The following is a 15533-nucleotide window of genomic DNA, read 5'->3' on the forward strand; positions in this document are numbered from 1 at the left end:
TAAAAATATGAAATTTCAAACTTAAAGTTTTGAGTAGTAAAACTTCAATTATAGAGTTTCACTCATCAAAATTTCAAATTTGAAGTTTTGAAGTTTCTTTTTGGAGAGCAAAAAAACTTCATATTTGCGTGTTTTATCCAGTGTCGTAATGTTTCTTTTAATATACGGGAGATATGCAAAATCATAACCGAATACACTGTCTGACTGGGCCTATAAAGCCCATATACACAAGACGCGACATTACCAACTCACTCCCTAGTTTAGGTTCAAGTGAGACGGTCTTGTTGTTGTGTAATAAATACGGAACTTCTGAGGGTAAGTAAGAATAGTAAACAATTCGATTTTATTATAAAAATCTCTCTCTGAAGATGGAGGAGAGTCATAACCCTAATTCCCATGAGCGTCTCAAATCCTGGTCGGAGCTCCCTTCAGATCTCCTGTACTCGCTGCTTGAACGCCTGAGCTTTACCGACTTCCGACGAGCTAAATCCGTGTGTAGGTCCTGGTACTCCGCTTCGAGACAATGCGTGCCCAAAAACAATCACATCCCTTGGCTGCTCCTTTTCCCCGAAGATAACAACAGTTGCTGCACCTTGTTTAATCCCGCGGAGAAAGACAAACTCTACAGGACGCATGATCTGGATTTGGTGCTCCCGAGGATATTTTGTTTAAAGACGTGTGGAAGCTGGCTCTTGATGCGAAACCGTTCGAGTAATCTCTACCTTGTGAATCTCTTCACCAAGGAGAGGATCAATCTACCTCCTGTGGAGTCACAGGTCGGAACGACAAAGTTGGAGCGGACGGTAGTTGGGTTTCGCATTACATGTCCCGACGGAAGCAAGCCGGGTAAACCTATGCACATACGATCCCCTGTGGTTTGGATCGACGAGAAAACCAAAGATTATCTTGTTTCGTGGGGACTTGGAACCTGTTGTGTGGTCTATTCCAAGAAAGGAGATAACTCGTGGACTCAAATCCCGGAAGCATTAGATTGTTGTGACATGGTTTACAAGGATCACAAGCTTTACTTCTTTAGTTATTCCCGTGATCTGAGGATCTATGATTTTTCGGGAGAGGCTCCGCGAGAAATCTTTTGGTGTAGATGTGTTTATGTCGAAAGATTTGCCTACGATGGTGGTGGTCCCAGACGTCCTCATGTAACTAACAGAAAGAGACTTGTAGTCACAAAACTTGTAGTCACGGTGACTGGAGATGTCCTCAAGGTTGAAACATACTTAATACCTAAGTCTAGAATCTGGTCATTCCGTCTCTTCAAAGTTTGTTCATCAGGTGACTTTAAACGAGTTCATTCCTTGGGGGACGAGTCAATGCTTCTGGCTCTTGGCATCACTGTGCTCGCCAACAACTATGAGGGCATCCGTAGAAACTCCATCTATTTCAATGCTAGTCATAATATCACAAGTGATATCTTTCTCTTCAATCTCGAGACGCGGAAGATGGAGCAACTACACAAATTTGATTGCTCCTCTGATCAACTCTCTGGAAATCGATGGTTCTTACCAAGTTTCACACAGGCAGTTGTGGCATGATTGACCTAAACTATGTTTCCTTCCCTCTTCAATATATTGTTTTACTCAAATCAATAATGACTACATCCTAGTTAGGCATGGGCATTCACTTGTTGCTCGGGTAATACTTGCTATTTGACTCGGCTTCTAAGTAATAAATCCCCAAATCTTACTAGTTGCAAATATAAATCAAATACCAAGTACCACAATTTCTTTTTAATATTTGACTCATTACTTAATTTATTACTTTTGGTTTAAAATATGTATTACCCATTAAAAATATTTATTTTACTGCTGATATTGTAATAAAAATCAAAAATAATATTAGTTTTTAAGTATTTGATGTAATATGTACCTATTTCAAGTGAGTCATATATATGTACTAAATCAAATTACTTGAACGAATTAAACAGAATTATAAGTATATGAAAATAAAAAAAAAGTATTTATTTTATGTTTAATTGTACTTATAAGTTTTGGTACATTTAATTTAAAAGTTATAAACATAAATAAACAAGTATCAAATATTACCAAGTAACTTGAAAGTATTTAAAATATAGGCAAGTACTTGACTAACTAAGTACTTGATCGAATCAAGTACAAGTACAAGCAAAAAATTCTAATACTTTCACTAGGTAAATCAATTAGCGGGTAAAGCGAATTAGGTATAGTATTGCTGTTTTTATGCAAAAGTAGATAAATTAAATTAAAATCAGTAATTTCTTAATAGATGTACAGAAACTTTAAACATCAACTAGGTCTTGACCACAAATTATTGTTCACATATATACAAATATTAATGTTTATACTCCAATTTTTTGATTAAATTGTAAATATTTGTGTTATCCTCTAATTCTATAATAGATATTATTTCACGTTATTTAGCAAAAAAAAAATCTAAATCACTAAATATTAGGATAAATGTGTTGAGAGGTGTATGTGTGAGAATATGGTATTTCGTAGCTTTAGTTGAAGCCTTGAAGGTGTGTATATAGTTTCACTCTAGATTTTAGGAATATATAGTACTATCTAGATAAATTTTAATCTATTATATTTTCTTTAATGATTTCAGTTAATATGATAAAGATTTTTGTGAGATATGCTTAGAATATCTAGATATCAAACAATTTGTTAGAGATTAAACTGATCGGTTATAAATATTTTCCTTGAGAACTGTAAAAACGATTTGATATTAGTATTCCAAAACAGCCAAACACACATATGTACAATATAAAAATCTAATTTTAGCTAAAAAGTGTTAAATAGTTAATAAGACGATCATATAATTAAAGGAGAAATTTTCTAGGATATCATTTTTAAAGTTTTTGTCAATAAAATAATTTTTTATAAAGATTTTATTAAAAAATATTTTTATCTTAGGATTAACTAATTTAGAATTAGGGTTTTGAGTTAAGAAAGAGTTTAAGGATAGAATTTCAAGTTTTAAAAAACAAAAAATAAATACTATAAATTTTAAAATAAAAAAAAAGATATTTTAGTCATTTCTTTTTTTGATGGCTATTTTTACGACAAAAACTTAAAAATAGTTAACAAGAGAATTGTTTTGCTCGACCCATCCATAGTTTTAATAGTCTTGGTAAATAAAAATCATAAATGCTGTAAAAGTTGATAAGTTTTGACTGGCGGTAGAAATGAAATACGAATGACGTATACTATACTATATATACTTACAATCCATGAACAATGAACCTAGAAGAACATGCCAATACTCTTTCATAATCCTAGTAAGTGAGTTTGACAGAAACTGAATGTTCAGCAACAAAGAAATATAACCATCACTCTCAATATTCACAAGACTTAAAACTTTAAGTAATTATATACGACTATCAACTATTTGCAAATTTCTTCTTTAACAATAACTATATATTGCAAAAAAAAAAAAAAAAAAACTTAAAAACATTCACAATACTTAAAATTCACCGGTCGATATTAAGGACTCCGAAGACCCTAGCCATTCTCAAGAACAAGAAGCACAAGTAAATAGCAAGTAAGCCGCCACCGACAAGCCTATCAAGCCTCATCTTCTTCTTTGGCATTATCACAAGTGCCCAAAGCAAGCCTACCATTAAGAAACCAAGTGTCTCAAGCAACATACTGTCACTTGGAATGATGTAAACCCCAGGATATTCAGCCAAAGATGAGATAACAAGTGGCACGCCTAGTCCAATCACCGTGTTAAATAACGGACCGGCGTAACACCCTGAAAGTGCTATTTGCGCACCGTCGTTACCTCCGTGAACTGCCACGGTCACATTAGCGATTAAATCGCCTAGAGAATTGCCCCATGCTAAGACCGTTAGTCCCAGCACAGAAGGACTAATACCAAAGATGTTACCTAATGATATTAACAACGAGACTAGCTCTTGTGCTATGATGTATGTCCATGTCACACTCATTGTGAAGCCGCCTAGAAGCCAAACCAGTGAGAATTTCGTTGGTGGACGAGAACTTTCCGTCGTCAAGAACGCTACGATACCAAAGAATAACCCGATAAGTCCAGATATTATGTACATGATTAGGTTTCTTTTGGACCCGTTGTAATGAGAACAATAAAGCTCGGTAAGTAGAACAGGTGCGATGGCTGTGGAAACAACCGCGCAAGGCCTTGACCACTTCTCTTCGCAGACGACGGGGATTGTGAGCCGCCGGGGGAGATATAGAGGTAGTCCTACGATGCTCACTAGCACCGAGAAGCAAGACCGCTGTTTCTTTGGCGAATCAATAACCAAAATGTCATATTCTTGTTCTTGAGTTCTTGATTCTTGAGTAACTCTTTGCGGCGGAATCGGCTTCTCCTCACCGATATAGCTGAGCAATGGGACGCCCATCTCGGCTAAGTCCTCTCTAGTACGAAGAACCTGATCGGATATAGGTTTCTTGCGATCCAAGAAATGAGAAACTGATAAAAACCCTACATAGATGATATAAATAGAAAGGTAACAAAGTGCAACCCATATGGTTATTCTTCCGATAAAGACGATCAAACCGAGACAACAAAGAGCAACCAGAAGAAAAGCCACATCGCGTATAAAGCTGTACTTGTCGATAGAGACATCTCTAGAACCAATCAGGAAACAAATCGTCCCGACAACGAAGCTAGACACGAAGAACACACCGCCTAGAACAGAGTTGAGCCCAAAATCTCCATTATTCGACTTAGTGAAAGAGACAACGCTTGAGAACAAATCTGGCGCACCGTTTCCTAAAGAGAGAAGCGTAACACCAGCCATCGTAGGAGAGAGCTTCAAGACCTTAGACAACTTGTCTAAAGAAGGACAGAAGTAACTCGAGGCCGTGTCTCCGAGCAAGTAGAACAGAACAAATAGCCAGAGGGATAAAAGTAGATGGCCTAACACAGGGGACTGTCCGAAGATGCAGAAGAAAATCTTGAGATAGTCTATGTAACCTTGTGGGGTACATTTTGATTGAGATATAACGTAAGTACACTTGGAACGGTGGTCGTCTAGGGCTGCGAGTCCTTCGCTGCAGCTGTCACTGCCACCGCCGGCGAGAGAATCTAAAGATTTGATTGATCCTGAGTGAGGAGGAGGATTTGGTGAAGCGAAATGGAGATAGATGAGGAAGATGAAGAAGAGGTTGATTAGAAGAGAGAGAGAACGTGAGCTGAGAGGTGAGGAGAAGAGACTTGCCATTCAAGGAAGCAAATTGATTTGAAGTGGGAGCAATAATGAGGGATGTTTAAGTTTTTGATAATATAATGAAAATTTCATATCTTTTTTATTTATTTATAACTATTGATGTGACATTTTATGGATGGTTAATATTTTAAAACATACAAGTTTCCTTTTCATGCGGATGTGAGTAGGTGGGCTATTGTTTTTTATGAGAAAAAATTGAGTGGGGGAGGCTAAATTCAATTATTCATACAAGGAAGAAAAATCGAAGTTGATAAAGTGTTTTTTTTGTTTGTAAAATGAAATCTGATCCATTATTGATTTTTACGAGATAGTCTCGTAATGAAATAATTTAATTTTTTATATGGTCCAACTTGGAGTCCAATTTTCTAGCGTAATAGTCACCGAGTCATGTAAACCACACGTGTTGGGATATTTGTGCCAATACTGACATACTGTAAATTAAAGAGGATGAACGAGCTAGAAAATGTTTTCTTTTTGGTATGAAGGTAGAAAATGTAGCACTTATCTATTAATCAACTTTAATATTCGAAGAATAGTAGCAATATTCATAAAAACATACCATCTTAGGTCATACTTGGTTTCTACAAAAAAATAAAATAAAATTGAAAATATCAAACTCTGGATTTTTGGCATATTTTTTTGTATTTTTACGGCCATCAAGATCTGTACATTGCCTAACGTTTTCCGCCTAAATATTTAGTATTAAACTTAAACTAAATAGTATATTATATATGGCTATATATCCCTGATGAAATACACATGTGATTGTTGATCTATAGTTAATAAAACTAGAATTTGAAAAAAATAATAAAAGTGGAGAAAACTCCAAAGTCCAAACCTAAAGGTCGATCGTTATGATTAATCTTGGCCAAGTATAGAGGGAGACATCTTTGCGACGTAATCCTAACCGATCACGGCTTTTCAAACGTAATCATATCCATGTTCTTTTTTTTTTTTTTTTGAAACACAATCATATCCATGTTCTTATGATTTGATTTTCTTGTATAAAGATAATACACGTCTAATTAAAGCGTAAATATACGTAAAGTTTGTAGATGATGCAAACAAAAAGAAGATCATAGGGATAAACTTCGGACCGCCGGCGTCTTTTATTTTTTGTCGGAAACCGACGGCTTTTTGTATAATTTTATCCATGATTTGAGAGGATTGGAAATGAGTTATTAGCCTATTTTCATATTCATACCTCTTTCATCTTTAGCAGTTATGTTATTTCGCATATTTATTCTATATTGATATAAGTAGAATGTATATTTGTAGTCATAGCTGATATTTTTCCATCTATTATAATATCCTACTCTCAAGAGAATATTCATATTAGATGAATAATGGTTTATTAAATATACAAAGACGAAATTCCAATCCATAATACATTTATATTTTCAAAATAAATTCTTTTTATATAATTTCTATATAAAATAATGTATAGGTTTGGATACATTTATCTGAGTGCACTGAACCGTATCAAACCAAAAAAAAAATCAAAATTAAACAAAATTTCATAAATAACCGAGTTTGTCCTACATCTTTAGAACCGGAAAATAGAAACCAAACTAAGGACCAAATAACTATTTAAAATTTTAAAATACAAATTATATATTTATTAAACATAACTAAGCCATTAAAAAATTTATACTATTAATAGAATTATACGTGATAATAATCATGTGTAAACATGTTTGAATAATCAGTTATATATTCATGAAGATTTATTGTTAGAGTAATTATATAACAAATTATGTGACAACAATAAATAAGTTCATTTAAATTATATAAAATGTTTATATAATTAGAGAAATATAAGATAATATCAAATAAATAGTTAAGTCTAACGAAATGGTCCAATAATCTTATTTAAATAAAATTTTTAGGACTTTTTTTAATAGTATATATGTTAATTTTTTTTGGGTTATCGTTTCTTGAGATATTATCATTTTTAGTCTATTTTTATAATCTATATGTTTCATTACGAAAAATTTAATAAAATTTTGAGTTAAAAAAAAGAGCGATTTGCAAACAAAATAAGAAAAGATTAAGTAATTTGCAAGAATGGAAAAATAGAGAAAATAGGAGAGAGAAAAAGGTTAAAATGACATATTTAGCCCTATGAATTTCTGAAAGAAAGAGAAACAACGATTTCTTTTTCGTTTTAATCAATTTCATCAATGGAGAGAGAGAAGGAGACGACATAGAAATAAAAAAGCAAGCTTTGATTAACAGCTTAACAGACATCCAATTAGAAGATTCATTTGTGGCTCTGATTCATGCTAAGAGATAAAAGCTGTGATTCATGGTTGAACGACAATGAACGGAAAATAGAGATCTAGCGCAGCGGCGGCGCACCACCAGAAACAGCTCTCCGATAATCAGTTGTTGTATCTTATTGAAGATTCAGTCTGTAGAGTACAATGTTAGCTAGCTTCTTTCTGGGTTTACTTTCATAGCTTCTGTTGCAGGCTTATGAGGTTGTTTGGTGACATGTCAAGAAGAGAAAGTCGCTATGTACTTGACATACTTTTCTATTAGCGTAGCTCTCTTCCTGTATTTTTATTTGGTATTTTTCCTTAGTTGTGTTTTTGTGAATATCTTACAATTTTTATAGCTGTCAAAAATATTAGTGTTAAATTAGCTTAGCCGGCTAACAAATATGTTTATAGTTTATTAAATTAGTTTAAACGGCCAACAAATATGTTTCAAGCTGTTAAACTAATTTAGCTGGCTAACAAATATATGTTTTTGTACTTATTTTCTTTGATTTTATTTTGACTTTATTTTAGCCGGCTAATAAATATTAAATCATATAGTTAATACGTAAATTAGTACAGTTAAAATGTAATTTTTATATTTTTATAAATTAGCATGGTTATATTTCAGTTTATCCGTATAATTTGCATATTAACTAATGTTTTGAGTTAAAACTACCGGCTATTGGAGTTGATGGTGGTTATGTTAATTAGTAAATGAATAATATTTAAAATATAGCTATGTATGATTGAACCAGTGACTAACCGATTTATATAAAATGTCTGAAGTATAGATTGTTGGATGTAAATAGAATGGTTATGTTTTGATTTGTTCAGCTAACAAACCAGTTATCCAGTTATTTTGAATGGTTGTTGGTTATTTAAATTAGTGGTGGACAAACATATATAATTATCCGGTCATTGTTATTGTTAGTTGAATTTTTCAATCAATAGTCAGTTGTTATTATAGATTTAGACCCAAAAATTAGTATCATATCCAATAAGCTAAATAATGCATATTAATTATCCGGATAATATTATTGTTAGTTGTGCATTTCGGAGAGTAGCCGGTTATCATTATAGCAAAAAAAAAACAAGTGAAATTTATTAACCGGTTATTTCACATAATTACATCACTACTGAAAACTTGTTATTTTACAAAATTTCATCATTTAACTCTAAACACACCAAATTTTACATTAAATTCGAACACATAAAAGTGAATTTCTTGGGGATTCCATACTTTTTGCATACATTTTCTATAATAATCCAACCACGAACTGTTGTTCTAATCACATGGTCAGGTTCAGTACCAGCCCCATCAATATATGGTTCACTATTCTGCAACAAAACAAAAACTTCACACATCGAGTAATTCCTAAAAATAAGTAAGCTCATGATAAGGTAGCCAGGCGAAAAATAGTTGAAAATAAACATAAAAAGAGGGATGAAGCATATACGCAAAACGACATCCGATAGATCTAAAGTAAAATTATGATCTCTAACTGCAACACTTTTCCCTAAATCTATCGATTCTCCCACATAAATCATCACCCGAGATAAAGACCATACCCTGAGATCTATCTCTCTTCCGTTCAGTCCCGCCGTAGACGACGGCGCTTGGCCATCACCGATATGGTTTCGTCTTCAATCCTCGACCGGTTCAGATTCTGTTAGCCAGTTTTCGGCGACGGTGATTTCACAGGACCATACGCTTAGAGTGTAAGTGGAAAAAGAGATGTTACGGAGACATCTTCATGCGATAATGACTCAGCTCTTGAAAGTTGAAACTCCCCAAACTTAGATTTCCATTTAACATCACCGGCTTCTCTCTTCGATCTGTTCTGAGAGAGAGAAAAAACAAATGATAAAACAATTAAAAAATGAAAATACTGAAAAATAGAAAAATAAATTAATAAGCTTTGTGTATAGGGGACAGGGGCAGCAGTGGTATTATGAAAATTGAACAGTGAAAATTCCATTTTTACAAATATAGCTGTTATGTTTGTATAGGGAGTGCAATTACTCTAAAAAAAATCTATAGCACATGGCACGTGGATCATATTATCATAACAACCGGCTAACATTTTTAAAAAAATAACATGCACGTACAATCTTGTAAAAAGTCACACATTTCATGATACTTGTGATATTCTATTCCAACAAGGATCGGTGCTCTTTTATTTAGGTGGGAAGCTAAAATATCAAGAATTAGAAAAGAATCCAAAGATTCATGGTATATTCATCGCAGTGTAGTAAAAAATAAAACTCTTTCTTTTCTGTCAAACAAATAAAAACTCTTATTATATATTCAAATAAAGTTTAAAAAAAAACGCAATAATGCTAAGAACACGATTACACGAGAGCAGTCGATTCATATGGTTCTCTTCTCGATGTACCAAATGTCCCCAAAAATCAACCACATGGCTGAAATTTGCTCAAATTAGGCCTTCACCTTTACCTGTAAAACATACAAATATATCCATATTACAATGGTTCAAAAAAAAAAAAAAAAAAAAATCCATATTACAAATGACATATATTCATATTTTATTGAGGAATATTCATTTTAACCACCCTTTTTACTTTTAGATTTACAGTATATCTAGGTCAATCTGATATTTAGGGAGCAATAAACATTTTTACGTTAATTTTACTAAAAAGAAATTCAAAATTTTGGAACCCAACAGTTCTTTAAAATTTGGAAGCCAAAACAAATATCTCATCCAGCTATACTCAATATCCCATGCATAATTAATAACAATAAGTTAATACAATTTTGAATTGATGTAGTACAATTGATAAAGTGGTTATTAGAAAAACAAAAGTTTAGGTTAATATCAGTATATTATCATTTCAACGATATTAAAGATAAGGATAAGGTTTGCAAAACATATACCAACGTAATGGCCAATGGGTATCATAGGTTTGTGATGCGCTAATTTGGTCTAACCGACAGAATCTCCTCGTACAATAAATTATATGGCTGAGCTGTTGATGATGTGTAGATGTGTAGTAATAAGTGTATATAAAGAAACCAATATAGTTATTTGTAGACAGACAAAAACAAGAGGTGATAATCGGATGCACATGGAAATGAATGAGAGTAAGTGATGAAGAGATAAGAATTGGAAATGAAAGAAGGAAAGTGAGAGTGGAGAACTCAAATGTAGGTGATAGACAGTAGTTAGTTTAAAGCCTAATTTAGGCGTGTTACTTAACTACGATTAGAAATGGTTTGGACAAGATATATTTATTGATCGCTTTGGCAGGATTGGCAAAGCTTAATAGCCAACAAAACATAATGAATGTACTAGAATGTCAATGCATCCTGTGTAATGTTTATTTTTGTACGCTATGCCAAACGATCACGATATATATAATCTCTAACCCGATTTCGGTATAACGAATACTATTAACCGATTAACGATTAGTATGATACTTTTCATTTGCGAAAAACTGACAAACTAACAACACCAACACAGAAAAAATACAAGTGGAGTTCAATGCGATTGGGGAAGAGAAAAAATACTAATGGAGATTGAAAAGGAGTTGGAGCAAATTAAAGAGAAACAGAGGTATGAAGTGAAGGATATTGATTTGTGGAGAAGGGAGTCAGGGTTCAAACCAAACTTCTCAACTCATGAAACGTGGAAGTTGACAAGGGCAAGTGGAGTTCAATGCGATTGGGGAAGATGCACCTGGTTCTCTCAAGCAACGCCGAAATTTGCGTTCCTGACTTGGCTAGCTATGCGAGACAGATTAGCTACCATGGATCGAGTTTCAAGCTGGAGCCAAGGTGTTGACACAACTTGTATCCTATGCAAAAGTGCCTCTGAATCGCGTAAGCATCTGTTCTTTGAGTGTTCTTATGCTTCACAGATATGGGAACACCTCATGAGAGGAATTCTACGCAGCGCGTACTCTGTTAAGTGGGATGACCTCATAAGGCTACTTACTGATTCGGGTATGGACAAGAAAAAGCGCTTCTGTTTTCGCTACACTTTCCAAGTGACTCTGTACTCCCTGTGGAGAGAACGAAACAAGAGGCGGCACGGTGAGCAAGCTATGCCGGCAAGGGTTTTATCTAAGCTCACTGATAAGGCCGTTCGTAATAAGCTCAGTCTGATTCAGTTGAAGGGTGTCAAAGGTCTGGAGAACATTTTGCAGTACTGGTTTGCTACTAGAGTGTAAATAGGAGACTGGTTGGACATGAAGTTTTGCTCGGGTTTTAGCAGAAAGTGTATAGGAAATGGGATAGGAGTAGAATTTTTTTCATATAAAGGTCTCACTTGATGTAAAAAGGTTTTTTGATGAATAAAATTTAGCATTCATTCAAAAAAAAAAAAATACAAAACAAAGAAAAAAAAGCTTAAATTGCTGCAAAACAAGTTTGTTAGAAAAACTTCAGTAAACTGTAAAGGAAGAACCTTAATTAAAAATCCGAAAACTCGAACTAATTAGTAAGTAGTAGAAAAAATTAGGACACTAAAACTGAAAATACACCTTAGAAATCTGTAAATATCATGTATAAATAAATGTATAATAATACAGTTTTAGTTTAGGATGGTTCGGATTAGGGTCTCGTAGTATACTCGTCGTAGGGTTAACAGTTACCTTACATAAATATTTTGCAACTCTACACATTTTTAATGTACTTGCAAGATGCAATACATATATATCTAGGCTTGAAGCAGAGCAAATTAGATATGGGCCGTTGTAACTATGGGCTATATGGCCCATATAGAAACTTAAAAGGCCAGCAATAAAAGAAGATATGCTGTCGATAATCCGAAGCTAGAGGCTCTCATACTCACTTCCACTACAGCAGATAGATAAGACGAAACAATAATGTCTGTGTCAGCGATCTTTGGCACCGGACTCGTCACCGTCGCTGCTTCTCCGGCTCTTCGCCAGTTTCAAATCCCTAAACTGGGAAACGGAGGAGGTCTGGGAATGGTGATAGAGTGTTCGTCGAGGCCGCAGAAGAAATCGACGGCACATCACAGGAAGACGAGGCCGAAGAAGACGCAGCCTTGGGACATTAAGAGAAAGCCCACCGTTTATGCTCCTCTTCCTCCTCTCCCTCCGGATTGGTCTCCTCTCGCTCTTTCATCCGACGGTAGTACTGTCACTTCCGCTGGAGATTTGGTTCCAGGCGCCGCCGCGTAGTTACGAGTTATCTATCTGCTGGTCTGGTTGTAATCTTGTCTGAAAGCTTTTGTTATTTGTCTGTTTCTGTTAATTCAGTTTTCTTCAGATGTACGGTGTATTGAATGGAACAAACTGCAGTTTTTTTTTTTTTTTAAGCTTTCCTCTGTTTTTGGTTTTAAATGTCGGAGCTTTATGCTCATCAACATGGACTTATAAAAACACCAAACGAAAAGATAGCACTTGGAGAAAGTAAGTCAAATCAAAACTGAAAAAGGGCGGTAATAGTAGTATAAAGTTTCGATATATGAGAATGTAGTTCTTTTCATTGTCATCTATGCTGCTATTCTCTATATTTGGGAGACATAAACTGCATCAAGATCTGATCGAGTTCAAGTCAAAACTGAAACAAAGAGGTTTTATCTAGTATTGATGTTTGTTTCCGGTTTAATCGAGTTTCGTGTTAACTCAATTCAACTCTAGCTGTGTAAGCATGTAATTTTTTGAATGGACTCTATCTAACAAAGGTTTAGCTTTCGTTTTCATTACATGCTCTCACTTGTTTATATGAAGCCTTGCGATTGAGATTTATGTTAAATCATTTTTGAATCTTTATATTTATAAATTGTTTAAATGATTTAAGTTTCAACTTTAAAGTGAAATCATAATGTATATGTATGTTTGGCTTTTATAAACTCACATGGCTAAAAGCTAGTCTTTATCATAGTTTAATTACAAAGTTTTATTAGCCAGCAATAAGGATGTTTTTGGATCTTGTGATTCGTTGTTTTTTTTTTTTTTTTTTTTCTGTAACATATTCGTTGTTTATTATACGATTAATTTACCAAACTCAAAATGGCAAAAAAATGTGAGATATACAACATATAATATGATCGTATTAACTTTTTACAATACGCATACGAATTAGCTTAATCATTTTATCAAATACTGAAATACATTCTACAACCCCCTTTTTTTTGCGTTTGAGCTGTTTAGCCTTTAGAGTACGTTAATGTTCTAAATAATGAAATGAAAATTAATCGTCTTTCTTCATTAAATGCTCGTGTGAACTCTTCGAGATCTAAATCCACCGACAAACCAAATTTAAGGATGCATATGCAATTCGCTTGCTACTTAAAGTCAGTATGTGACTGTTGCTCAATTTATTTGCTGTGAATCTTGTGATCGACAATTTGTCGTAATAAACTAGCACATAATACAAATGATTTAAATATTTAGTTAACCTATGGTTTTCATCTATATTGTAATCAAATTACTACCTCTCAATAAGGCATTTTGTTGACGTTGATAAGGAAAAAAGCAGCACATTGTTGACTGTTTTCTCTGTTTGCAACAGCACCGTCTTCTTCGTTTATTATTTTAAAACTCATAATACACATACACAATTTTCAGTACCCCAATGTCCAAACTGGTTATTGAACTTGTAATATTTTCACAAGTCCCGCAAAATAGCTTATAATAATCAAGTAGTGTATGTGCGCTATGGTTAGACTGATAAACCTTTGAGTGAAATAATAAAACTGAGGATTAATGATTGGTGACATGCTGATCCCACTATGCATATGTATTATATTCATAGACTAATAGTATGTATTATGTAATATGGACTTTCAGTCTTATGGATGGTTTAAACTTTAACGCAGGATTAATAACACTGAGGCTTAAAAATTAGTTTACAGAAATCTATTATTGTACCCGTCAAATTTTGGTGTATCATCACTAGTATGCAAAATTTAATGTTATAAAATGAACATAAAGAAAATTCAAAAATTAGCTCAGGAAAGAGTAACAATCAAAGGAAGCGATGAGGTTAATAAAAGATGAATTAATGTTTGGTGGCCAAACAACAAGATTAAGACCACTCACCAGTTTGTTTATGAATCTTAACAGTAACATTTATATATTATGGTCCATAACCATATATAACCCCTACCTACTACTATACTCACTGAACAGTTGCACCATAAATATCATATGATCCCTGTACAGGGTATATAGCTCACTTGATTATTAAAATATACATTTTGGTGGAGGTTTGTGTCTTTTCTCTCGTTCGAAATTTTCTAAGTAGAGAAAAACTTACAACTTAAAAATGCACTGTTACAAGCTGGTTCAAAATCAATGTAAATTTAGATCGTAAAATATGACAAAAAATTTGTGTTAATTATAATCAGTATGTAAATATGTATAATATGATGGATGATTGATAAGTACAACAACAAAAGTTAATTACTTGACCTAATAAGCCGTGGCGCTAACCAGTTTAGCTCAACTGCAGAAACTTTGATGGATGAGTTGACAACTAATGCTCCTTATGTTTCACAGTAGATGATATTTTAGAGTAATGCATAAATATTAAAAATTGAATATGTTTAAAAAAATAGTTTTAAAAATATAATTTAAAAATTATTCAATCAATTACGTAAATGATTGAAAAATCTAATTAATTATACAGTTTCCAATAAAATTTAAAATAACATAAAAATATTAAAACACCAATAATTTTTTTAAACATCATCTATTCTGAAAATTTATAGAAGAAAATAAAACATCATTGGTAGGAAAGAAAAATTAATGTGAAGTAGTCCAAAAGTATTATTGTTATGACTAAGATGTGTATATGTTGTATTTTATAAGATTTTGAATGTTGATATAAATAGTAGAAACTGAATTCACTAGTTAAATAAGTTAAATTTTATGAATTTCATGAAAAATAATACTCAGGATCAGTCACAGTCTCCGACCTGGTTTCCAAAACGCTGTGGAACAGGCCTCGATGTCGATACTCTTCGCGGTCACACTAAAAACGCCGTCGTATATACTGGTGGAAATGTGAATCTCCACCAACCTCCGTGGGTCCCACGCCACCACCCACTCCTACTAAGAAGCCC

At 33.5% G+C, this 15533-nt stretch overlaps 4 protein-coding genes and 1 long non-coding RNA gene across 5 annotated transcripts; 3 read left to right on the forward strand and 2 right to left on the reverse strand.

The window, feature by feature from the left end:
• Nucleotides 1-24: 24 nt before the first annotated feature.
• LOC106380251 (probable F-box protein At4g22165) lies at nucleotides 25-1564 on the forward strand. The gene has a single exon (XM_048749137.1). The coding sequence runs from the start codon at nucleotides 369-371 to the stop codon at nucleotides 1548-1550; it is 1182 nt and encodes a 393-aa protein (XP_048605094.1). The 5' UTR covers nucleotides 25-368; the 3' UTR covers nucleotides 1551-1564.
• Nucleotides 1565-3179: 1615 nt separating this feature from the next.
• Nucleotides 3180-5594, reverse strand: LOC106432513 (cation/calcium exchanger 1-like). Its single transcript, XM_013873354.3, has one exon. The coding sequence runs from the start codon at nucleotides 5201-5203 to the stop codon at nucleotides 3467-3469; it is 1737 nt and encodes a 578-aa protein (XP_013728808.2). The 5' UTR covers nucleotides 5204-5594; the 3' UTR covers nucleotides 3180-3466.
• A 1790-nt stretch (nucleotides 5595-7384) lies between these two features.
• LOC111200539 lies at nucleotides 7385-9425 on the reverse strand. The gene is made up of 2 exons (XR_002654190.2): nucleotides 9043-9425; nucleotides 7385-8811 (listed from the first exon to the last, which is right to left on the reverse strand). It is a non-coding gene; the product is annotated as an uncharacterized LOC111200539 (long non-coding RNA).
• A 1579-nt stretch (nucleotides 9426-11004) lies between these two features.
• Nucleotides 11005-11664, forward strand: LOC125589022. The gene has a single exon (XM_048761148.1). The coding sequence runs from the start codon at nucleotides 11005-11007 to the stop codon at nucleotides 11662-11664; it is 660 nt and encodes a 219-aa protein (XP_048617105.1).
• A 585-nt stretch (nucleotides 11665-12249) lies between these two features.
• On the forward strand, nucleotides 12250-12774 carry LOC125582439 (50S ribosomal protein 6, chloroplastic-like). The gene has a single exon (XM_048749147.1). The coding sequence runs from the start codon at nucleotides 12322-12324 to the stop codon at nucleotides 12640-12642; it is 321 nt and encodes a 106-aa protein (XP_048605104.1). The 5' UTR covers nucleotides 12250-12321; the 3' UTR covers nucleotides 12643-12774.
• Nucleotides 12775-15533: the final 2759 nt, after the last annotated feature.

The sequence above is a fragment of the Brassica napus genome, chromosome A2, assembly GCF_020379485.1.
Source record: "Brassica napus cultivar Da-Ae chromosome A2, Da-Ae, whole genome shotgun sequence".
Classification (NCBI taxonomy): domain Eukaryota; kingdom Viridiplantae; phylum Streptophyta; class Magnoliopsida; order Brassicales; family Brassicaceae; genus Brassica; species Brassica napus.

Excerpts from the sequence above, each read along its gene's own strand:
- LOC106380251 (XM_048749137.1), top strand. The coding sequence starts at position 369 with ATGGAGGAGAGTCATAACCCTAATTCCCATGAGCGTCTCAAATCCTGG.
- LOC106432513 (XM_013873354.3), bottom strand. The coding sequence starts at position 5,203 with ATGGCAAGTCTCTTCTCCTCACCTCTCAGCTCACGTTCTCTCTCTCTT.
- LOC125589022 (XM_048761148.1), top strand. The coding sequence starts at position 11,005 with ATGGAGATTGAAAAGGAGTTGGAGCAAATTAAAGAGAAACAGAGGTAT.
- LOC125582439 (XM_048749147.1), top strand. The coding sequence starts at position 12,322 with ATGTCTGTGTCAGCGATCTTTGGCACCGGACTCGTCACCGTCGCTGCT.